At 38.3% G+C, this 26566-nt stretch overlaps 1 protein-coding gene across 1 annotated transcript; it reads left to right on the top strand.

The window, feature by feature from the left end:
- Nucleotides 1-2251: 2251 nt before the first annotated feature.
- On the top strand, nucleotides 2252-25317 carry ENO4 (enolase 4; the record flags this gene model as incomplete). The annotated part of the gene is made up of 14 exons (XM_082486739.1): nucleotides 2252-2419; nucleotides 6174-6302; nucleotides 7470-7660; nucleotides 9211-9350; nucleotides 11454-11623; nucleotides 11853-11984; nucleotides 13434-13499; nucleotides 14174-14236; nucleotides 16347-16514; nucleotides 18333-18458; nucleotides 20799-20994; nucleotides 21968-22035; nucleotides 22598-22715; nucleotides 25151-25317. The coding sequence occupies 14 exons, from the start codon at nucleotides 2252-2254 to the stop codon at nucleotides 25315-25317; spliced, it is 1902 nt and encodes a 633-aa protein (XP_082342865.1).
- Nucleotides 25318-26566: the final 1249 nt, after the last annotated feature.

Here is a 26566-nt window from a genome sequence, read left to right as displayed (position 1 = left end):
CACCATATATAAATACTCAAGTGAGATACAAAGCATCTTGCGAAAAAAGGAACACACGCAATACAATATCATAAATGAGGACTAGCTGACCATAATTTATTTCCTGGCACAACAGCTGTAGTAAAGGCAAGAGGTGATAAAAAATTATGTACAACTGCTCTCAAAAGAAACACAAAACCCATTTCTCTATCCACCAAAAACACTACATTATCTAAAATATTTTGGGAGAAAACCTGTTGAGAAGACATCAAAATACTGTTTTTTATGTTACTGGACACCCCTAGGAGAGTGATGATTGCAAGCTTATACAGCTGGTTTTGTATATTTTAAATGTACATGTTGATGTAAGTGAAGCATCTTCATTGTTTAAAAACAAAAAAAAAGAACTACAATAGGGTGTCATTTCTCAAAGGCCTGGATCACACCAATCACAGGCTTTTCCTCACTGGGTTTGTTCCTTGAGGCTTGCTACATATACTTTGATTAGAGAGTTTTTAATTACACTTTAGCCTGTTAGCACCATGGGGCCAATAAAACTAAGAGAAATAGAACTAAATTCTTTTCATTCAACACAACTGTTAACTAAACACCAATTAATTACACCCACACAAGCCTAATGAAGATAATGGGGTTGCAGAGAGTTCACCAATGGTATGAAGTGGCTTGCAGTATCCTAACCTTAATCAGCTAACTACTTCATAATAGGTAGGATCATAGGATAAGCCATCCTCTTTCTACATGCTTACAATTCCTATTACTGTTAATGGAAATTACATGGCCACGCAGATAATTCATGTAATGTTCAGTTGATCATGAACTAAAAATAATAAATACTTGAGGGGAATCCTTACTAGTATTTCAAACGGTTTATTAAAAAAAGAGTACAAGGTTGTTAAATAAACAAAGTATCAATCTGCTTCAGCTCATTGCCTTCCTAAAGGCAAAGCTGACAAGCTTCTTCTCCCAGATGGTTGACCAATACCCATAATGCAATACATGAAGCTGTTTCTCTACCATGCCTCTTAGTTAGAGCCCTTTAAAAGGCAGAAGGTGGGAAACTGATCTAGAGGCACTTGAAATGTATCAGAAGGTACAGCCCTTGCATCGAGTTGTACTATCTAGCATGTGATGACGCTCTCGCAGCACCACACCAGTGCCATTACCTCCAGAAGTCTGTTCTTCCAGGAATATTTAATTAAAACAGAGCTTTCTGGACCAAGCATGTGCATTCAACTCATATCTGGTGCTACTCCACAACTGCCACCCGGCCCACCGTCCACACAAGCCCCTCCTGAGCCGTAATGCACCCACAGGAGCAGCTGCCCACAGCACTAACCTGTTCTGAACGAGGACAGCCTAACGAGGTATTCGCTGCCTGCTCTCCTCAACGAATGGGTAGTGTCAGTTTAGAAACTTCTTCCAAGGAAAGAGCTTAAAAAAAAAAGTGTTTAACTCTCTGGAGAGGTACCATATTATTTCTGAAGGATGTGAAAGGAAAAGAAAATGATTCAGTAGGGATTTTTCTTCATTATCACCCAACCTAGAGAAGTGAACACACAATGAGCAAAGGTCTACACATATTGATTTTAGAGCTGAGGAAGTGTGCAGCTAACAGCTTTTTAAGTATCTCCATTTTCAGTTACTTCAACAAAATTACCAATGAACAGTGTAACAAAGTGAAAGTTTCTGTAGGAAATTGCAGACTAAAAATGATCATTTAGGTTGTGAAACGTTTCTTTTCATTGAAAGTAAAGGGCTTTTAAACACAGAAGTAGAGTTACTGGGGCATTTTGCAGCGTTATCCTCACTAGACATTTCACAAACCATAATCTCTCTCTCTCTTTCAGGACGATAATCTTACACAATTTTGTTGTTCAGAGACTTTTAAAACTAACGAGTACCTGCTCGAGGCATTCTGACTCGGAGGACCGTAACCAGCCTCTGAGGGAAGCGCCAACACCACACGGGCATTAACAAAACCAAACCAAACCACCCCGCGGCTCTCCAACCACGCCCGGCCCAGCAACGCGGCAGGGGCAGAGCCTTCGTTAGCGGCTCCGGGGGAAGCAAAGCGCCGTTTACCGAGGGGCGCGCCGGCCGGGCCGGAGCCGCGGCACCCTGAGGCGACGCCTCTCCCGCCCAGCGGTACCGGCGGGGCGGGCGGCGGAGGGCGGGCGGTTCCCGCGAGAGCTCGCGCGGCCGCCGCCGTCGCCTAGCAGCCGGTCCGGCCTGCCGCCTCCACAGCCCCGCCATGGAGTCCGGCGGGCGGCGGCAGCAGCAGCAGCCGCAACGGCAGAGGCTCCAGGGGCCGCGGCAGGAGGCGGTGGAGTATTACCGAGGCCACCGAGTGCCGCAGAGGATGGAGGAAGCGCTCAACGCCCTCTTCCCCCGGCGCCCCGCGGATCTCTACGGGGAGCTGGTAGCGCGGGGAGGGGAAGCAGCGCGCAGGCGCCCGCCCCGGCTCCTCTTGAGGGAGACCGCACAGCGCGGCGGGGGGCTGAGGAGCCGGACCCACCTGGGCGAGGCTGAGCGGGGCCGGAGGGGGCTCTCGTCGGCCAGCAGGGGCCTTCCTGGCCCCGCTTGAGGGTCGAGGAACGGCGTGGAGGGGGAGGCGGCCGTAGGTGCCCGCCGTACTGGCTCTTCCCGTAGCCCCCTCCCAGCTACCCGGCATAGGCGCCGGGCACCCTGCTTGCCCTCAGGCAAGAGAGGGGTGTTGCCCGCCCGCCCCGACGGGTTGATAGACCAACAGATTGATGCGAGGAGCTCGACAACTCTGTCATTACAATTGAGCTTAAATATTTATTTCCCGCTGACTCGGGCAAGGCCTTGCGGTGGTTTGGTGTCTGAGCAGTGGCGCTTTGACGCTGGGCCAAATATATTTCCGTGGCAGTGGGGCTGGTCGTCCTGTGCTGGTTTATTGTCTGGACACAAACCCAAAGTGTTGCCTTGGGAGGGCACAGATGGATGTGCCTAATAAAACTGCTGCTCAGCACGGTGATGTCTCAGGCCAGAGGCAACAAGAGACTGGGTGCTACTCACACTGCAGCTGTCCCTGAAAAGCAAATGGGCCTCAGTGGAAGTGTCAAGAATCAGACCAATTTTCTCTGTTCCCAATTGGCAAAATACTGTATACAGTGGTCCTGATGAAACCTCTGTTAGTGGTGATACTGGAATTGCCAACACTACAATAGTGAGCAACTCGTGGAAAAAAAAAAAAAATTCTAGTATGTTCTTTGATGTGAAAGCAGCTGTGGAAATATTTCATTCCATCTTATACCGTTTGCCATCTCCAAGTGTTTTGCCATCACTAGTGGAAGGGACTAGAACTGGTAACACCTGTTCTAGTGTTGCTTGGTGTTTCGCCTGTTCCTCTTCTATGTAGCTATAAGTGTTTCCTAGTTTCCCCTTTTGGTAAGTCATGGTTTGGCGACTGTTTCCGATGCCAGACTAAAGAATGAAACTAGTAAGGAAGTATGTGGTAAACCTCAGGTAGCAACTTAATCCTTTTTTTAAAGCAACATTGGTGTTTATTAAATATGCACAGAGCCCCAAATATATTCTCCGTTGCATGACGGCAGTTCAACAGGCCCATTAAAGACCATATTGGAAGAAGTAAGAGAACTCTGCCTGCCAGAAGTCTAGGTTTTCACCTTTCTTGCAGGGCTTAAAACTTGCTAACCTAAAATCCTAGATTTCCCATGGATTAGTGACCCCTGGCTATACCAGTTTTCTTGTGTCCTGTGTGGAATACCCGTATCTCCTTAAAATTTTGCCAGCCTTGTTAGCTCAGTTCTGTCCAACCAAAAACCCGTTTCTAATTAGGAGTGTTTGGTGATAAATAACCTTACACTAAGTATGTTCTGTAAGAGAGGAGTCTACAAAAGGAGTGGTTATCATTGTTATCCAGGAGCTTGCTGACAAGCTTCTCTTCGTTCCAGATTAAACCTTTTGCTATGAAGTTCTTTAATATCTTATTGGTTGCTGAGTGTTGAGACACATGAGCCACTATAGTGGCTCATATATCTATAACTATATATCAAATATATGTATTTGATGAAGCAAACTAGAAACATTATTAGATGTCAGGGACATTAAATACTTTCTATAAGCAAGAAGTATGTTCTGAAAATACTTCTCATTTCTCCCTGTCTGCAGCACATAGGAAATTTTATATGTAGCATTTCACATGAGAACTTTTTCTGAGTAAGAGGATATTCTTTAAAGATTTCTATTATTTTTGTTAGGGAAAAAAATTACAATATTACTTTAAAGCTTAATAACTACTTATTAATAGATAAATGAATGAAAGCATGCTACAGGAATTTTAATGTAACATTAGGATTTAATAGAATTCTGTATGGATTTCTAAGAGTTTTTCTTCTCCAGGATCTTTCTTCTCTTCTTAGGAGACAGAAGAGACATGTATTTTTTCTAGATCTTACCCAAAAGACAAAATCATTATTTAAAGCAGCTCATTGCACAGGGTGGGTGGACACTATGTGAATTCTGATAGAAATGAGTTTCCTGAGTAGCACAAGTACCACGATGACTACTTTTGTTATTCACTGTAAAGCTAAGGAAGTTTTGGACAAATGCCTATTTTCTAGGAAAGTTAAGGAGACTTTGATACTCATCACGAACTTTGCCAGATCACAGAATCACAGAATTATCAGAGTTGGAAGGGACCTCTAGAGATCATCTAGCCCAACTCCCCTGCCAAAGCAGGATTGCCCAGAGCACATTACTCAGGACTGCATCCAGGCGGGTCTTGAAAATCTCCAGGGAAGGGGACTCCACAACCTCCCTGGGCAGCCTGTGCCAGTGCTCTGTCACCCTCACCGTAAAGAAGTGTTTCCGTGTATTTGAACGGAACTTCCTGTGTTCTAACTTGTGCCCATTGCCCCTCGTCCTGTCACTTGGAACCATTGAAAAGAGCCTGGCTCCATCCTCCTTCAACCCACCCTTTAGATACTTGTACGCCATAATAAGGTCTCCCCTCAGCCTTCTCTTCTCCAGGCTAGAGTGTCCCAGCTCTCTCAGCCTTTCCTCATAAGGCAGATGCTCCAAGCCCTTAATCATCTTAGTTGCCCTTCGCTGGACTCGCTCCAGCAGTTCCCTGTCCCTCTTGAACTGGGGAGCCCAAAATTGGACACAGTATTCCAGTTGTGGCCTCACCAGTGCAGAGTAGAAAGGGAGAATGACCTCCCTCGACCTACTGGCCACACTCTTCCCTATGCAGCCCAGGATTCCATTGGCCTTTTTGGCGACAAGGGCACATTGCTGGGCCATGGATAATTTACTGTCTACCACAACCCCCAGATCCTTCTCCTCCAAGCTACTTCCCAGCAGGTCCGCCCCTAACCTATACTGGTGCCTAGCATTCTTCCTCCCCAGGTGCAGGACCTTGCACTTGCTTTTGTTGAACCTCATTAGGTTCTTCTCTGCCCAGCTCTCCAGACTGTCCAGGTCACGCTGGATGGCAGCACGGCCCTCTGGGGTGTCAGCCACCCCACCCAGTTTGGTATCATCAGCAAACTTGCTGAGGATACACTCTGTCCCCTCATCCAGATCATTAATGAATATATTGAACAAAATTGGACCAAGTATTGACCCCTGGGGGACACCACTGGTTACAGGCCTCCAACTAGACTCTGTGCCGCTGATCACAACCCTCTGAGTCCTGTCCCGCAGCCAACTCTCAAGCCACCTCACTGTCATCTCATCTAGCCCATACTTCCTCAGCTTCCTAATGAGGATGTCATGGGAGACAGTGTCAAAAGCCTTGCTAAAGTCAAGGTAGATGACATCCACGACTTTCCCCTCATCCAGCCAACCAGTTATAACATCATAGAAAGCTATCAGATTGGTCAAGCATGATTTACCCTTGGTAAATCCATGTTGACCACTTCCAATAAAGATAAAACACATGTTCATCTAACTTGGATACGGCTTTGGACTTCCATGCTTAGATATGAGTTGGATTTGTTCCTTGGGATCTCATTCTTAAGCAGATAATATAGAAGTAAATGTGCAGTGTAACAAGTATTTTTAATACTGGAATGTATAAATGGATTTGCTCAATGATGGATTTGATTGAAATATATTTAATGGAAATTAAAAACCTCTTTGCATATAAATTGATTTTTAATAAAGTTCTTTCTCTTTCATTTAAGGCTAACTACTTTTCTAAATTCTCAAAAGCTCCAGTAATATGCAAATTAGTTGGAAGAAAAGTTCTTGATGGAGTTGGTCAGCCAACATTAGAAGTAGAAATATACTGTACAGTTAAAAACTATGAGAAGGTATGAGCTGCTACTTTTTGGTTTATTTATTTTAATAAGACAATATCAAGAAGAGGTACTATTCTACTCGTGTTCTAAGGAACACTTAATTTTCTATCTTTAATCAAAGGATATGAATCTCTGTGACTCAACAGCTGAGTGTTATAACTTAGAAAAAAAACTGTCATGGAAAGTTAAACAGTCGCAGCAACTATAAAAACTTTGTTTTCCATCAATTAGACAATACTTATCTTTATTTTATGAGTGGAATGTGACAATGTATCTTTGTATATTAATTTTTTGTGTGTCCTAATGATCATGTAGCTTTTCCTTTAATTTTTTTTTATATTTTATTTTCAGATCCTTATATTTCTATTTCTATGACAGCATTTCAGAACAATGTAGCACAGGTGAAAACACAGTATAGGCGAAGGCACTTTTTTACACTGAGCTAATAGGCTGATGTGGGGGATAGTTAAGTCAAACATATCCATCTAGCACCTGCAATGCAAAATTGATCTTACATTGCCATCTCTCCCCCAACTTGAAATATTCAAGATACTGTCTTTGCAACTCTAGCTGTTGAGTAATTATTTATATTTTCCCTCAGTTAAACTATGTTTCACTTCATTCTTGAATTAAATATCATTTCATAGATATTCACAGTATGTAAAGTTAATACTCTTAATGCAGGCAACTGTGATATTTGTAAATTATGTCTTCATTAAGTGAATTTTATTAAGTATAGTTTATTCTTCAGCAATACAGAAAGATAAGTTTAAATTACCTAAGTAAGACAAAATGTAACTGATCATGGGGGATGGTGTTAAGCATGAATGCTGATGAGTCATGGTACAACAGCTGAAATAAAAGATGTCCGAATGATTGTATGGTCTTTAAAATAACTCCGTTCTATTCTGATAACAGAATATGTGTGTAAAGCAGATCTGTCAGGAGGTTTTAGCCTAAGTAGTTATAATTTAGGTCAAGAAACTTGAATAACATCTGTGGATACCAAAGTATAAGGGACTAGGAAGAAGGTGCTGGATGAAAAATGTTAGGTGAGTGGAGCAAACAGTAGATTTGGACATAGGTACTTGTAGAGTTGGTAAGGACATATACTTATTAGTCTTTCAAATGACTTTTGCAAGTTAGATAGTGTTTTAAGCCTTTTTACGTTTTTTTCAGAGGATTTGTTCGACTGTAATGTCTTCTCATTCTCAAATACCTGAAAATGCTTTACCTGAAACAGCTGAAGATGATGAGAAAGAAAGAAATGACTCTGTTAACACTGCTGTGGAATGGGTCAATGAATCACTGAACACAATGTTAAGAGACTTGAAGCCCACTGACCAGTGTAAAGTTGATAAGATGCTTGGGTAGGTCTTACATATAATGCAAATTATTGCATTTGAAATATATACTGTTAATTTATATTGTAAATGCAAAACATATAGAATATTCAATGTTTTCTAGTTTATTTTTTATATACTTTTAGGATGTGATGTCTGTCTCAGATACATTGCACTATATTATTTCCTGCTTTTTTTGTAATTATGATATGAAAATCATGCTCTTTTTTACAAGGTTTCATACCTGGTATACAAAAATAAGAGTGTCTAAGAAAAAAATGCCTGCACACATTCATGAGTCGAAAGCTCCATTTAAGAAACTCATTCAGTGCCAGTGTAATTCAGCGACTCCGACTCCACTTCTTCTGTTCATTGCACTGCAGAACAAAAGTGGTACGAAAGGCCTCTGTGTGTGTGTCTTCTGCATTGAGCAGAAAACGTATATACAGAAAACGTATATACAGAATGTATATACAGAAAACTTATATACATAGAGTTTTCAAGTTCTGGCAGAGTCTTCTTTCTGAGCAGGCTACTCCAAAAGGCTTCTTACTTGGTGCAGTTAGTTTCTTTGGAAACATAGTTTCTTTAATAAACATCCATGTTTCTTTTTTCATACAAATATTTCTTCTTGGGAGCATACCAAAGTAAAAAAAAGGGCTATATTTTTCCATTCAAAGATATATGTCTGGTTTTTATAAGAAAAAAAAAGGCATAAGGTAAAAGCATCACAGATGTCTCTGAATGTATTTTGATGGTAACATTAGAGGAGCTACCTGGCAACATTATCGCTTTTTATACCCTGGAAGCAGTAATATGGTCTGTCATCCTCTTCCCTAGTTGGAAGTGTTTCTTTCGACTCCATCACCTGCAAATGACACTTTGCTGTAAGGGTAGCAGTTGGACTGCCACACTTAACTGTAGCAAGCAGACTTAATTGCCTTCCACGTGGATTAGCTTTGGGGAGACCTTGATGAAGGAAATAAGGACTCAATTGGATAGAAATTCTATGAACTGAAGCAAGTCTAAATATGATTTTAATACATTGTTTAAACTACTTTATATAGCTTATATAGTCAGTTTGTCTGAATTTGGTGACTGTGACCCATGTGTGCAGTTTCCAATTCATGCATGTAGTTGAAATTCAGCCACTTCTGAGCTTGCAGCCACTTAGATAACCAGCGTACAACTGACTTATTGGGTTAGCAACTTAAGCCAAGGTTGTACGTCCTGAAGTTATGACAGGAGCCATTACTACCCATGAAAGCAAATACATCCTACACACTAAGATTGTCTGCACAGGGATGACTTTCAAACCAGTGTGATTTGAGGATCATGTGTTAAAGTTTATAATGCTTGTGGTTCTTTTCGTTTAACCAACATTGCACATGACTACAAAATAATAATGTCATTTGCTGACTTCTCCAGCTTAACACAATGAGTCTATGGTGGAAGGTCAAATAGATGCCCTTAATCCACCTCTTAGCATGTTCTTTAGCCTGTATCCTGTGTCTACTTGTCACATGTCTAAATATTTTGAGCCAGTAATCTTTATGCCTCTCTGACTCTTCCCTCAGTGAATACTTTACAAAACAGGCAGAACAAATAAAAGAAATTCAAAAGCAAGAAGAAGAAGAAGCAGAAGCCACTCTTGCCCTTACTTCATATACTCCATCAGCAACAGTACTACCTGGGGGAAAAAAAGCAGCAAAACCAGGTTTTAGTTTATTTGATTTTAATATTTTCTGCAATACAGATATTGATAAAGGTGCTAAAATACTTTCTGAAGTATTTCGTGGCCACTGAAGGCTTCCAAACATATGACACAGTGTCTCATGTCCAAAGGGTTTGATTACTCTCTCCTAAATCTTCTTTCTGATCACAGCAGTTTCTACTGCAGAAAGGAGAGAGGGGAAAATACAGAGTTTTCTCGTCATTCACATGCATTGGTTGAACAGATTTTCTGCCTTTGTTTTACAGTTGGATCAGACAGGAGGTTATTACTCTTCAGAGTGAGGAATAAGAATGGAGGAGGATGCAAATGACGAATAAAAATGAAAATGATAAGGAAAGAAAAGGGAATCACAGAACTGAACAGGAAAATGGAAATAGAATTAAGATAGAAGTTGAAAAGAATGGAAAGAGGGAGGAAGGGAAGTTTCTTGTTAACACTGGGAAAAGGAGAAAATAAGGTGAAAAGCAGAAGAGAAAGAAGGAGGGGGATGAGATGGGAATGATGGGCAGTACAGAGTAAAAAGAAGTAAGCAAACAATGCTACTAAACGAAAAAATGGTGTGATAGTAGAGAAACAGGGTAGGTATACATGGCCAAAAAAAAACCCCAAAGTAAAAAAAGCACCATATGTTGCCTCCATATACACATTACCCTCAGAAAAAAAAAAAAAAAAAGGTTTGTTATCATTTATTGGACGGTCAGAAAATTTTGGCAAATTATTATTTCTAATCAGTTCAGTTTCGTCATATACTATCAGTAAAACCTCCCAATTAATGTTAGATGTGTGCACAGTAAATTCATCTTTGACCTGAAATGTAATGTGCAGTTGTGAGGTCCATCCAGATACCATGATGTTGTATATTATACTTTTAGTCAAGCTTCTGCAGATACATATATTACTTGTTTTCACTACTTGTGTTTTCTTTATATTTAATTGTGATATTGACTGTAATATTATTGTTAGAATCAATACCTGACTATTAGGAGCCAATGATTATAAAGCTACTTGTTGCTACAGGAGACCACTAACAGATCGTGACTTCCAGTAGCAGGTGCTTTCAGAGGTAGCATCTATGTTGTAATTTATGCAAGTTACAGAGTAGTGTAGTGGAAAGGATCTCTGGAAAACACTGCAGGTTGTCAGAGTTGCTCAGTACTTGATTAGTAGTGTCTATGTGTGTAGCTCTTCATCCTCAATGTAAGAGGTATAGAATCTGTGTCTAGAATGCAAATGATGTATAATCTAATCTGCATATCCAATTAAGGTGCTATTAAGAACATTTTATCATAAAATTTCAGTTGTATCCTGTAGTATTTATATTTCATTGAAATCAAAACTTGTATGGCACTGCTGTTAGGAACCAACGTAGCTGGTCAGATTTACAAAAAAGTAGCCAATGCATACGATTCTTGAGAATCAGATTGCTTATTTTGGTTTCGCATAGGCACTTAATCTATGTGTTCATGTAAGCACTGTAGGCAATAAATATGATAGTGGGAACTACTAGGTTTCAAGCATTTTGACAAAAGTTACTCCATCTGAAATAGAAATAAGTTCTTTTGAAAATTTAACACGACTCCGGCATGTGGAATATTTAGAAGACCTGTTTTGTCTTTGAAAAATTCAACTGTAATAGACCTAAATTTTTTTCACGGTCATTATTAGAAGAAATCAAGTATGTGTACTCCAAATCAGGTTATAATGTAATCTTCCAAGTTGTTTATGCAAAAGCTGAGCATATAAGGTAGATGATAAAGAATACTGAAATCATGCTTACAAAAGGAACTTGAAAAGTAATATAACATTACTGGTTATAAACACAGATAAATAAAAATACAGATTTCAGTGGCTGAAAGACCTCCAAAAGAAATGGATTTGAAATACATTTGACACCAGAGTGAAGACAGATACTTTGCTTACTTTTAATGTCATTTTGTATAAAACAACTGACAAGATTAAGTTTTAAAAAAGAACTGAATCTTTTGTAATACATTGAGTGCATACTGAAATGAGTCATATAGTTCTGATACATAAGCACCTGTTTTAAACCAAGAAGATATTTAGCTACTACTCTCTGTCTTGTAGGAAAGAAGCTGACAGTTGCAGAGAGAGCGATCCCACCTGCAGAACCTGTTGAATCAGTGCTTTGTGGCAGCTTAGCCATTGGGGGAACATCACTTGCAATAGCTAAGGCTGGTGCCACCATTAGCCGTATGCCATTGTACTTACATATTGCATGGCTGAAACATGATCAGGTATATGTGACTTTTGTAATTTTGTTTATTTTAGCCGAGTTGTCACAATTATTCTAGAATTCTGAAGCCAGCAGTCCCTTGTGACAGGGATATTAAATGTCCCTCATAGAATACACCCTTAAGACCATTGCCTGTAGCAATCTTTGAACCCTGAGCCATAAATAAAATATATAAGAAATAACCCCTGATTTTTAATATTTTTATTTTCACATGGTACTCCCAATTACAGGATTCACCTAAAGAAATGACTTTACCACTCCCAATGGTTACTCTGTTGAACTGTGAAAAAATTTCACCCGCAAAACTGAAATTAGTGAAAGAAGTTATGCTTATACCACCAGTTCAGTTATCACTCAAACAGGTAGTGTTTCATTTTTGTTTTTATTAATTTATTCTATAGACTTCATATAAACTATATATGTACATGAGTATATAGATCTTTTCAAAATAGTCTTTGCAAACTGTATTTTTCATTTATTTGTTTGCTTGCAAGGCCAAACTTTTAACAAATAGTGCAGAATTCTAACACAAGCAACATTAAAGGAACTAAATAGATGAAGATTTAGAAGAAGATACATGAAGATTTCAAGTTAAAAATGTATGTGTTAGTATAGAGATAAAAATCAGTGCATTGAAGAAGATGTAGTGGAATTGTGTTACACAACAATAAGAGATTTTAATGTTGTTTAGAATGTGATTTTACTTTAGTAGATTATAAATAGTATCAGTTGATTGATAGAGCATACAAAACAACAGAGCTTGAAACAAGTTCACTGGAAAGCATAAAATTTTTGGGATTAAAGTGCTTTAAAAATGAAGTTAGAAGATAGAAGGGAATACAAAGCAGAACAAAATCTATTCAAGGGGCAGGAAGGATGGATGAGACAGACTGGATCAACCCTCTCTTTTTGTTTAGCCATGTGTTGCATTAAAGAATGTATCTGCACAAGTTGCCTACATTAGGGCTGTGATTTCTACTTCGTATGCTGGTAACCTGAACAAATAGCTGAACTTGATTCTCGTTCTTTTTCCTTTTCTTTAAACTTTTAAGAATTGTCACCAAAAGCCCTTAATAAGGTTGCTAATTCTGTACCTTTCAAAGACAATGCCTCCTACTGCTCTTGGGAGAGTAGCAAGCTGTTTGCTGCAGTGCGAAAAATGTAGCCGTTCATCCTGTGTTGTGTTTTCAGCTGTGACTGACTTCTGCCCCCTTCAGTACTCCTTTACTGGCACAGTTTAAGAAAATCTGAAATGTGATTTACAAAGTTAGCATTAAACTTTTACTAACTCAGATGAAAAAGCATTGAGTTAAAAGCGATGGATTAATTTAATTGGATTGTTCCTCCATTCCCCAATATTTAAAATGAAGACAGCGAATTTTTCCCTGCTTCCTGAAAATGTTCTCAAGGTAGATACCTTCAATTTTGTCAGAGTTTCCAGTTAGGAAGTCTTAGATAGTGTCACAACTGTGAACAGTGATTGACATCTCTCAGAATCATAAACCTGGATATTGCTTCCTTGTTAGATTTGTGAAGGATTCCTTTTGAGGAAGAAGAGACTACTTTTCTTGCCATCCCATTCAGCAGCATAATCAAATATTCCAGTTAATTCCACTGCTACTAACCCTTTATCATTGGACACTTGACTGCATTTTGTGGGTGAGGGGATTGTGTTATGGAAGTCTGTAATAGTTTTTTTTAAAAGACATTGCAATAAGATTTGCATTTAGAATAAGCGTTCTCTCCTGATTTAAGCTGCTAAAATGAAATAATTTATCTTTCCTTTGAAGATTAATGTTGTTTAATTTCAGGGCATAGAAAGAGTTCTGGATATTCAGAAAGAAATGATGAAACTGTTGGAGCCTCCAGGCAAAGCGGTACAATAAAAATGTGTAATAATAATGTGATGTACTTCATTTGGTCTTTCTACTACTATTGTCTTTTTAATGTTAAACATGGAACATTTAGCCTGCTATCAGGCTTAGTATTATGACACAGAAGAGGTGTTTCTCTGACAGATGAATAAAACATTGGCCATTTGGTGATATTAAATTAATGAAGATAGAATAACGCATTGTTCTAAGCATAGTAAGACTTTCTGTTTGCCTGAAGAAGTATACTGGGAGTGAATGGTATCACAGTGAATATACAATATATGGTTCTGATCTTGCTGAGTCTGACGCACACACAGCATGTATTATTCAAGGTACTAATACGGTTGTTGGGTGTCTCCAAGGACAGAGTCTAGATTCTCATTTCTGAGATCCCCTGTATTTTTGGTAGGCTAGGTGGGAATCTTTTGAAAAACAAATGATGGTTGGGGTGATGCCCTCATAGAAATAAACATTTGAAATGCATTACCACCACAAAATAAAACTGGATAGTTGCTGACAGTATTCAAGACAAAACAGAAGGTATTTCCTAACTTAAATATTCGCTCTCCTTAGACCAAAATTCAGTCCTTTTTTATTATTATTATTCTATTCTGAAGTCTCTGTCATTTTTTGACTTTTCCATGGAATTGATTTCTTTCTTCTTTTGCTCCCAGCAACCTGGTCCTCAACTAGCAGACAGTAAGAAAGGCAAAGCACATAATGCAGGGAAGAAAGCTCCGGTAAGAGAAGAGATTTTCATTTTGAGCCTTCAGCAAGGTATTAACAACAGCAGGGAACCAAAACGTTCTTCAGAAATTAAACATTAATCTATATTACCATTTTGGAAAGGACAAGGCAAGACTTTTAAATATTCCAAATGCTTATATTTTACATAATAATTCAGATTCTTCTGACTATACCTTCCCTTCCTGTGGAAGAATAACAGAAAGGGGAAATTCTTCTGGGCTCTGGTCATTTTTCGCATATAGAAATCTTGGTAAATTGTCCAAATGAGGATTTTGCAGGCCTGTAGCACCAGGAGAGAGCACGCCCTTTTGATCTTGTAGTCCATAGAACTATTACCTGTAAGACTTGCATATTGTGCTGTTTCCAAATTCTGGGAGTATAACTCCCTTCTTACTCACACTGCATTGACTTCCTAGTTCCTGTTTGAGGTTATAGATAATAGCAGATACGAACCAGTGGCTAAAGGACAGCACTCAGAATAGTGCACAGGACGTTATTTTATATGACTCAAATGATCTTTTTTTATCACTTCAAAACCTGTAGTTTATAGATGAGTTTTCCAAATAGCAGGATGGAAAGGCTGTGCCCTTTTTGCTCTCCATTCTGAGACAATTAAAATATTATCAGGTGAGAATTGTTGCTGTTGTGGAGTATACAAAAGAGAGGAGGAACGAAAGTTTTCCTGTTTTTTTGTTGCTTAAACAACGTGAAGTTCATCATCACTAAGCAGCTGGCCAGTGTTTTTCTGGTGGGTAATTTCCATATTCTTATCACAGTATGTACTGCAGTCGCAAGTTAAAATAATTCCTTAAGATATGCACAAGTAAACAATGCATTAGATTCTCTGAAAAAATTCCATTTATTTCAGTAGGAGAAAACTAAGGGAGATAGTAGTGAGACTGAATTTTAAACTGATAAAAGCACCATGTTAGTTTGAACTTTTTGGGGGGACAAAAAACAGGAAAAATGACAAAGTAGGCAGTGAAGAAGAACTTGTTTTGGTTATAGAAGTCAAGACTAGAGAGAAAAAATGTTTTTATGAAGGTAAGCAATGCTTTTAGTAGAATGTAACAAGGCACACCATATAAGTGCCTTGAAAATCACAGGACAATGCAGACTTAACCTCTGTCTCATGTTAAATGAAGGAAGACTGCAGCATTTCATGCTATCTTGCTGCAGCTGCTGTCTAGTGCTCCAAAAGCAACAAATCAAATAGATTGTCTCTCCTTGCAGATTGCTACAAAATAATCTCATAACAATTTGTCCTGCATTTTCTTCCTAATTTTTTATGTGAAGGAACATTCATATATCCTCTGTAGCTAGGCCTTTGTTCTGTCCGCTGTAGTTAGTACTCCTTAGAGAGTTATCTTGTCAAAAGTGATACCTTCCAATTGACTTCTGCAATCTAACCCAGGATTATATTATGCTGCTTTCTGGGCAACTTAGTGACATTCTTTGTAATCCAAAATTCACAGACTTTAAAGTTTAAAATCAATGTTTGAAAATCTACAAAAAAAAACCAACAACAGAAGGACACGTGAAATATTGGCTCAGTGCAACTCTGCTTGTGGCTTGTGTCTGGGAACACTGTTCCTGAGGCAGACAACTCCATGCAGCTGTGCTAGAGGTATTTACCCTCTATGAAATTTGTTCCTTATAGAAGTCTTGGAAGATTCTAGCGTTTCTTGAACACTCCATGGAGGCAATATCAAAGTTGTAGTTGAGGATAAATGAGTAAACGCTGTTTAAAAGTGTTTTTGTGACAAATAGATGGTCCACAGCACCAGAAACATTTACATAGCATCCATGACAACTCAGTTGTTAAGAGTGCCCTTAAAATCCTTTTGTAAACCAGTACTGGTCATATAAGAGCGAGAACTACATGACTAGACATATTTCCAAGGACTGTTACTTCTCTACTCATTAGCACTTGGTTACTCATCATTCACGGAGAATTGTCCTTAAAATTGCTCATGTGATTTCTGAGAACAGATATATATTTTGATGACTGAATGCAGACTGAAATGACAGTGAAAATATATATATACGTATTATGTATATACATGTGTGCAAATAAAGTGATTATTTTTGTTTTACTTTCAGCCACAAGCCTTAAAAAGAATATCACACTTAGGTTGCCTAATAACGGGATGCGATAGTCTAGAACAACCGCTACTCCTAATGCAAACAGCTTGCAACAATATAGGTCTGGAGCTAGGAACAGACATGTTCTTAGCAATAAATTGTGCTGCTCATGAATTAATGGATTACGTAAGTTATTTTCAATATCAATTTTGTTGGTTTTTAAAAGGAAGGTACCTATTTGTAAACATTATTTATTATTACATTGCAAACTCACCTAGAAGCTTCTAACTCATTTTTTTAAGGTAGCAATAAAGCAAACCAAAAGAATTGTCTCTGTATTTATAAATTATCATTGAATCAGTTCTACAAGTGGAGCAGACATGTTATTGGATTGTGAGTGCAAGGGGACGAGACATGCAGACATTCTTCTGGTAGCTTGATGCAGTGGGAGCGGTGAGAGTGCGTGTATTCCTCCTCCACAGCTCTACCAACATACCGGTGGTGCACCTTGCGTAGAGTAAGGCTTACTGGACCAAGGCAGGCCCCCGTTACAGCTTGTGTCCTGCCTTACAGGAACCTCTGTTAATTTCATGATTTAACTTCAATCATTCAAATGGTACAAACTTGCCTGCATCAGCCAGGTTTGTTCCTTTTCTCTATTTATTTATTTAATAAGATTTTTCAGATTAGCCTGTGTCAAATATAGCAAACTGTTTTAATGGGCAAACACCTACAACAAGCTCTATTTAACAAACCAGCTTCATTTCACATTACATCTCAGACAATTTTGAATTAAAGTATTAAGTGGCAAATCCTGGTGTTTTTTTTTTCATTTCACCACAAGGTACAAATGAAATAATTATCTTCTATCCACCTTGCTTTCAAGGATGAAGAAGAATAAACTATTTACACAAGTATACTTCTGTAATTCCTTCACACCGCTAGATGCTTCTTTCTCCATTTTATTACACCACATCTGTTGTTTCCTTCAAACTACCTTGACCTTTCTATGTATTTTTGCTATGGTATGTGTGTATACCCACTGACATTCATCTCATTGTATATCAACATTCATTCTTTAAATCTTATTTTTCAAGATTTTTTTGGACAAGGTTTATTTATCTCCAGCTGAAGTCTTAAAGTTCTTGCCCCTTGTTCCAAGACCGATTAGGTTTCTCTAAGGAGAAAAAGAAACCTCCTGTTCCATTGAACATCTAACGAGACTTTGTGTATTTGGGTGTACTATAGTGACAAACCTTCCATTATTAGTATCTTTTGTGAAAGCAGTTGCTTTCCTGACAATTTGTGATATCTGTATCTTATACCAGAATGAGCAAAATCTTAACCAATGTATTATCAGTAATTCTGTAACTTTCTGTTACTGAACTGTTAAAGTCACTAAAGCATTGGGTATTCTGGCACAGTTTGACAGTGTGCCTTTAATAATCCTCGTACGCTGCTGTTTCTGCTTCCATAATGATAAGACTAGTTTTAAACTAGTCTTTTTGACAGCGGAAAGACGCGAGGAAAGGTGATATCTTGTTTTTGAGCACTGAGGGTGCACTCCTTTCCCTTAGCAATATTTTCTTTATGAAAATGAGGACAAAAACCCACACTTTTTTTGGAAGTGAAAAGTGAGATTTTTCATGCAAGATTTAATAAAAATGTCAAATATTGCTAACTTTATGATAAAAGTAGTATAAAACCGGCAGTGTTGCCTAGAAAGTGCTGAAATTGATCTCCCTTCTTTTGGGAGTGCCATCTTTCAGAGACTTTGGCATGAGCCCACTGGGAACCCACTGTTACTTTAGGCAGAGTTTTCTATAACAATGTGCTGACCACTTAGACGTAACGTAGACAAGTGAATGTATGCGTAATGAAGAACATACAATCCACTGCCTTAATACAGATACTAGTGTCACAAGTTCTGTATGTTTGCATTAGTACTCTGGGTTTTAAAGTGTTACCTTCCTTATCTTTTATGCTTTTTACCTTACTTTCCAGGTCAAAGGAAAATATGAAATACTCACTGGAACGTTCAAAAGTCCTGATGAAATGGTTGACATGTATGTGGAACTGATTAATAAATTTCCTTTTATTATTGCATTAATAGATCCCTTAAGAAAAGAGGTAAGATACCACAGCACAGTCCTTGAAAAATGGATCATACTGTTAAGTGGCATATCACCGAACTTTTCACATTTTTGCAAAACATAAAATATGAAGCTTCTGGTTTTGGAGTCTTTATGCACAAAAATATCACTATAAAAATGTATCTAACAATTTATTTGCATATCTGTAATTGGCAATGACTCTAAATTTTTCTATACTTTTGACATAATTCCTGACAGAAAATAATCCTGGCATGAATAGAATAAGGTCAGTACAAATGCTTTTAAGAATTACAAGAAAATGCTTTTTTTTTTCCTGACTCTACTTGCTAAACCACTGTCATTTTTATTACATTTTCCTTCTTATGTAAACAATTCAAATGATAAAATAAAAATATAAAATTCAAGTGATATATAAAAGATACTATATCGTATTATATGGGTGAAGCTGAAATATGGACAAAGTTGTATATTTCTTAGAATCACTCAAAAAAATTATTGCTGCTACACTTTATGATGGAGATTTATACCCAAAGCCAGAACAAACCTGTCACTGGCAGCATTGCTCGGCAGAATTTTTAAAGTGGTAGTAAGATACCATGTGTTTACTACTGTGATCAAAGTTAGAGGAGTTAATTTAGTGTGGCAAATAGATTACAACACTAAAGTAGAATACTGTTAAGCATTTTATCAAGTTATAGATAAATAAAAGAAACAGATTGTTTAACCTTAAATATTAGCATTTATGCACACGATTAAGTTTCAATGTATTACAAAAAAGATAAAGATTTAATTGTAGCAGAACCTACAATTGTAGACCTAGATCCTGCAGATGCACAACTTAATAAAAATTTGCTCTTGCTGTTGAATTGCACACTTTATCTTCTTTAAAATAAATATACAGGGTTTGTTTTCATGAACAAAACATGAAGTCAGTGATTGAAGGGAGAAGCAAAGTGATGTTGTCTTTATGAATCTGCCCAGTGCCTGAATCAATAATTCTAAAACAGATGAACTGCAAAATCCATCCGATTTTGTTCCTAACTGGAACTTTAAAAGTTCATTTTTCCAGTATCTGTGTTTACTGTTACCTCACTCTAGCCAGCCTTGCCTCCCTGCACTGTTGCAGTCTGACTCTCTGAATTACCCATGTTCAAATCCACCAGATTATTCCCCACTCTTGCCGGCTGCAAACTTCCTTGAGAATTTTCGTGAAGAAACATATTTGCAATATGAAAATCCGTAGGTGAATTACAACAGATGGTGAAGTACAGCTTGACATAGGATACCGTTAAGGGAAATGCCTCTCCTCCTCCTCCCCCCTCACAAATCTACGAAGTTTACCCATGCCACCTCTTTGCCACAGATAATTAGGTCCTTGAGGATTAGCTCTGGTACCAATTCAACAATTCATTGCTAGACAGCACACCACTGTAGTGCTTAAGTTTCAACATTTCTTCAGGTGTCAAAAACTTCATTTTCACTCACATGCGGGCTTGAAATCTTTGTAGGAATGGACCCTTATACAGATTGCATCTATACAGTTACAAAATTCTGTCTGGTCCACACACCAAGAATTATTACTGGCAGAATTATTAACTAGAAAAGTAATCTTTTAGTGACAACTTCGTATTCTGTGGCACAAAGAAAGCAAATTAATTTGTAAATTTCTTCTTTCAAATTTATATATCCTTGTCTTTCCTTTATCCCTAAATCTCAGTACCATGTGGACAATGCATTAAAATCAAGAAACAAAGACCCTAAAAAAATAGAGCTTTGCTGGAAAGAGCGCGTTGTATTCTGCAGTTCCCTATGGGTCAGTCTTACAGCTCTCATCATCCTGTCTTGCTACATGTCATTGATTCTATGACTGCCTCCTGTTTCATTATTTTATATTCAAACAAATATTATGACACTTAAAATGTTAACACAGGAATGAGTCCTCTGAATGAAACAATAGAAAATTATTTTATATTCCATTAAAATTAAATAAATTTCAGGAAGGAAATCAAAATAGCAAACTCCTACAGTTAATTTAATTTGAAATATTTTAAACTATATTTGCATGCAAGTAGCTTTGATTAATTCCAGATTAGAATTTATGTTTTCTAGCAAAATCTTAAAATCCAAGCAAAATTCCAGTGGTATGTTTTTCTTAGGTAGACAGATTTAAAATACAGTATAAAATATGTTTATATGAAAGATATCTCTAGGATTAAATAAAAAAAAATTATTTTATTTTATTTTATTTTATTTTATTTTATTTTATTTTATTTTATTTTATTTTATTTTATCAATTAGGGTTTTCATTCAGTTTAGTTTTTTTAAACTCCGGTTATTTACTTGTTTGTTTATGCAGGACAGACAGCAATGGAATAACATGTGTTGTGCTCTTGGTTCCAAATGTTACCTGATTGCTGAAGATGCTGCCACACATATTTCCAAACTTAAAATTGACCAAAACATAAACATACCAATGTGCAGCGGTGTTGTCCTAAAATATATTAATCAAACCAAGGTATCAGACCTCATAGAACTTACTGGACTTCTAGACGGTGAGTAGAGGGGGGGGAAAGACTGATTTTCAAACCCAACAAGTCAATAAATAGTGTTGCTACACCTGTATATATTACATCTTTTTATTTAATTATTGCCACTTCTAATTTAGAAAGTGCTTGTCAGAAGAAACTAAAATTTGCATTTTGATTCACAGATCTCTGTTCAGGAGCTTAAAACAGCATTCAAGGCTTCAACTGTAGTAAATTAATACACTGCGGATGTTTTGTGATGCGGGTGCCCTTTGACACCGCAGCTAAGTGCCATACAGTTAGGTATCAGAATTAAACAAAATAAAAAAAGATGTAGTTGAGTAATCTGAATTTTGGCTACTTCTAGTATTAAGAATTAAGAAATCCAAACAAGTCCAAATTGTTTAAAATTGCATTTTACATAGATTATTGACTATGTATTACTGAGCCTTTGTGGTAACAGTACTTGTGCAGTTTCATATGTAAGATTTCTCTTTGTATCAATTTTTCTTTATTCATTTTTATGCCCAAGGAACAGATTCACAGATTTAATATATCTAAGTTCCTTCCTTATTCCTTAAAAAAGCCCAGAATCACTATATCAAAGCGAGTAAATAGCAACTTAAAGATTTCACTCAGTCATGATGGTAAATCCTTTTTTTATAGTGAAGAAAAATCATTACTATAGTAAGGAGCCCATTTAAAATAAATAGAACAGCCTCCTAGCCTGGAGAATACATTACCAGACAGATCAGCTACAGACAGAAATTCGGGTAGGATGTTCGATATCCCCTTAACCGTGCTGAAAATAAAATGTAATATTACTGTAGCAAACTGATGTAGTTTACATCTTTATGCGATGGGTTTCACTGGTTTTAATCCTGTTTGTATTTAAGTTTAGACATCCCAAAGTTAAAAAAGAATGAAAAGGCCAAACAATTTGCGTGTCGAACATATATTATATACACTAATGAAGGTTTTACACTCCCGTTATATATAGGTCAAAGACATATTACCATATTAGGAAGTCCAGATGGAGAATCTTCTGATGACAGCCTTGTGGATCTGGTAAGTATTGAAAGCTGTTCAATTGCAGAATTGCCAGAACAGTGCTTTTAACAGGAACTATTTTTTAGGGAGAAAGCCTGTTTCTGCTCGAGACAGAAACAACGTTTTACAAAATGGGCTTTTTCTAGAGAGTTGCTTTTTTTCCCCACAGAGAGTTAATCTTCAAGTTTAAAGAGAACACACAGGAAATTTGCCAAAGCAGGGAATATATTCAAAAGTGTGTATGATCTATGTGGTTGCATTACTTTATAAAAAATGCGAGTTACTTAAAACATTTCTGAGCAGTAATAATATTTTAGGCAAAAATTTTAACACTAATATATTTAGCCTTTTTGTATCAAAGCTACATTTGCAAATAAAATTTCATTTCATACGCCAGTGAAAATTATTGTTTGCATGCGACAAATCTTTCACTAAGAGATTTTATTTCTATTTAAAGGAGGGGGTTTATCTGTAGAAAGATGAGGGTGTTAAATTAGAAGTAAGATATTGTGTTTAATAATTAGGAATGTCTTCAGTTCCCGAACTGTGTAGTTTTAAAATATGCACTTTCTTGTTTAAGGCTGTTGGACTGGGTGCCAGGTTTATCAAGTTGGGAGGTCTTTCCCGCGGAGAAAGGGTGACCAAATACAACCGCCTTCTTGCTATAGAGGAAGAACTGGCCAAGAATAGAACGCTACGTATGAGCTTCTTTCTTACTTTGTTTTCAGCTTGCAATGAATACGAGAACAAAGATTGGAGGGAGAATGATTGAAACTGCACCACAGGAGGGAAGGGAAATCAAAAGACTATAAATAAGCGCTGACAAAAAAAACCTAGGATAGCACTTGCCACAATGTATATTGTTGTCCTAATGGATTATCTGTTTACTGAATGTTAAAATAGACCCCTTCTTGAGGCGTAGCCTACATTAAGCTTTTTTCCAGAATTAATTGGTTGGAGTCTTGAAGCCCACAGTGCAAAAGGAACAAAACAAAACCCATGCATATAACACACCGAAAAGCTGCCAAAATGGAATTTTAGGCCAAATACCCCACCTCCCTCAAGCCCCTAAACATATATTGCTAACAAAACTTCTTTTCACAACCCGCTTTTGTGTGTTACGTTTCCAGCAAAATGTGTTTGGAAAGCTACAATTGCATGGGGAAGCACTAAATAAAACCCAAGAAAACCCGAAGTTGACGATGCACATTCAGCCTTAGCCACTTGTATGCATCTGCCTGCATTGCAGGATCTGCATCTTCTTTTTACACTCTGCTCTGCGCTGTTAAATGCGTAACAGTTCATTAGAGCCACTTCTCACTCGCTCAGGTATCAATCAAGACAGAATAAAGGCATACAGTCTGAAGGGGAGGCAGAGAGACAAGGAGAGGAAGAAAGGAAGGAAAGGGTTTGCAAGAATATATTATGCCTAAGAAAAAGAAAAATGAAGGGGAATTAAGTCATTTTACCCTCTTGTTTCTAATCATTTTTAGTGTTCTATACACAGGATAGCAGCACTTGACATGCACACTATAGAACAAAGTTTTTATTTAAAATTTTCTTATTGAAATTCTAAGTTTTCGATATCTCCCCCTTGCTCATATGTAATTGTCGCAAAAAATAGAAACATAGGCAGAAATTCTTTTTTGCTGAGAAAGTAGTTTCACAGAATGCACTTTTCAAAAACAAGACAGATAATTATAGAACTATGAATTTGAACTGCCTCAGCAGTATTAATATATTCCCTGTTCAAATGGTATAGTCTAAACAAAAGAGCTTGAGTTTGACAAATATTTAAACCTGTATCTCGTGAAATGAAATAGCAACAATTCCCGAAGCTGTTAATCATTTGGCAGAAATAAAATCCAGTAACTAAATCATCAGCAGGGAAATATTGAGATAGCACGTCTGAGCTGCATACCAAACTCTTCATTTGGCTGGGCGGCGAGCTACGGAATACACTGGAGAGCTGCGGAGCAGAGGACTCCGTCAGTGGCTGATAGATGGGAGGTGACGCTGACCCATCAGGAGTCCCCCCAGGAGCCCCTGAGCGGGGCACGCAGCTGGGCCCAGGAGCACCGTGACACCCGGCGCCCTCAGCTCTCCCGCTGCCTTGCCCCCTCTCCGGAGCCGTCATTTGGGTTGTGGAGAAGGCTTGGCCTGAGCGCAGCCCTGATGCCGATGCTGTTTCAGCCTCCAGATGGAAGGCGCGTGCAAAGCGCTTGCAGGCTGAATCCCAGACTGGCCATCCCTTGACTAAAAAGTAACATAGAGCTGAGACATACTCAGCGATGGGGTGAGCATTGTGCGTGGGGCAAACCAGGGAATTAGGTGGTGGGGACAGGGAGGAAGGAGTGTCACAGAATTGGGAAAACTAGCAGTGAGAAGAGAGGTGAAGCGTTAATTACAGAAGCAACAGCTGAACCTGGTGAACCTGGGCTTATGTAAAGTTGTTAAAGGCCGGGGCGGAAGAGAGGCACAGGCAGCTGATGGGAACTTTTGTGAGAGCACCAGGGCAGAGGAGGATGGGCGTTCAGAAAAGGGCAGCGAGGCGAGAGGATTGGGGAAGAAGGGAACGCAATAAATATCCCAGCTCAAGCTGCTGTGCACCATGCCCAAATTCTGTAATCAAAGTGCAGGACTGTCGCTCCTTTGTTTCTAAGGACCAGACTTTTAAAGGTGTTTAGACGCTCTTGTAAGCATAAGGGGGCCTTAAAGGGGGCCATAGGAAAGGTGGAGAACGACTCTTTATCAGGGAGTGTAGTGATAGGACAAGGAGTAACGGTTTTAAACTGAAAGAGGGTAGATTTAGATTAGATATTAGGAAGAAATTCTTTACTCTGAGGGTGCTGAGACACTGGCCCAGGTTGCCCAGAGAAGTTGTGGCTGCCCCATCCCTGGAGGTGTTCAAGGCCAGGCTGGATGGGACTTGGAGCAACCTGGGCTGGGGGGAGGTGTCCCTGCCTATGGCAGGGGGGCTGGAACTAGATGGTCTTTAAGGTTCCTTCCAACCCAAACCATTCTATGACCATGTCACATTTTAAAAAAAAAATCTGAGTGCACCAGAGAACATTACAAGAAACCAAATTACAGCAAACACATGAATAAGTTTCTTTTTTCTCTTTCATTTCAGGTGAAGCAAGTCTTGAATTTATTGCTTTTGCTGAAGAGTCACAGCCAGAAAAAAAACCTTCTGATGTACTTCCTCCCCCAAAGCAGGATGCGTTGCCTCCACAGCTCTCTCAGTCAGCCCTGCAGGTTGGCAGCCTTCAGCTCCCAGAGAACAGCACCCTGACCTAGGTTGTCAACATTAACTTTTGGATACATTTCTAAAAAAAAAAACCCAAACATTTCTAGTGAGAAACGCAAATATTAACTATTCCTTAATCCATTTACTTTCAAGCCCTTTAGCTAAACCTTTTTAAAAGCATTCAGATACTAGCTTCTCTTTTCCCAGGAGACCATTGCTTTCAGCTGAAACCTACTTAACTGAGCAGTGGCTATAGTTTGAAAATGCCACAAAATTCTGTGCTGTGTTTACAAACTGACAAAACAAATACCTCTGTGTTAAGTCCAAAACTAAATGTTTGTTTTGGGAAAGTCGAAGTCTCTCTCCATACAAAGAGCATGCTATTGACAAACAGTAAAAAGAAAAAAACCCCACATTTTACAAAAAACAAAGGCCTTGACTGTTATGCTGCTCCATCCCCCCACACACCCTCAATGCTGCTCTTAGATCTGGCCTACAAGGGAAATTTTGCTCCCGTTGTAGCTATCAATACAAGTGCACCAGTGCAAACCCCAAATGTAGGGCACAAAGCTGTAATTGGCATCGCTCGGAAGCTCGCTTCAGTCGGAGGCAGGGAATAACAAGTCAATTTCACAAGGTCTGGGAAACTTGTCAGGAGTCTTTTTAATAAAGCAACAGTGAAAAGATAAATAAATAATTTATGACCCAGGTAACAAACAGTTCAAGTAAAAGAAATACTTCTTAAAAAACTTCTGGGTTTTGTATAATTTGAAAGTTTGAACATATAATACAGCAGCAATAATTTGAGGAAAAAGACATATATAAAATGTGTTTTAAAGCCAGTGTAACAGATACTTAAGTGAAAAATCAACCACCTGAACCAACCACCCCCCCAGAAATGAAGATACCGATGAGAGACAAATTTCCCCAGGTTTAGGAATTATATGTAGTTCAGTAGTTAGATCAAGTCCAAGATTTTCTTAGCAAACATGCAAAAACGCCAAAAAAGATGTGAAACTACCACACTCATTGCTATCATTTTATTTTCAGGAAAAGCACCAGACAGTTGCATGCAGAGCCAAACCAACAAACTCAGAACATTCATCCTTCAATACTATCACTGTTTCAAATCATTAAATAAAATATAATCCAAGTGCATTCAAGTACTTGACCAGCCAATTTCAGTTACACCGATCTTTAGGTAAATCCCTGATTACATTTGTTCGTTCATTATAAAAGAATGAGACACTGTGTTGAATTTAAAAAGAAACTACAATGGAATGTGAATTGGCAGTGGAG

This window comes from Vanellus vanellus, assembly GCF_965231255.1.
Source record: "Vanellus vanellus genome assembly, chromosome: 7".
NCBI lineage: Eukaryota > Metazoa > Chordata > Aves > Charadriiformes > Charadriidae > Vanellus > Vanellus vanellus.
The sequence above is the reverse complement of the archived record's forward strand: the minus strand, read 5'-3'. Positions and strand labels throughout refer to the sequence as shown.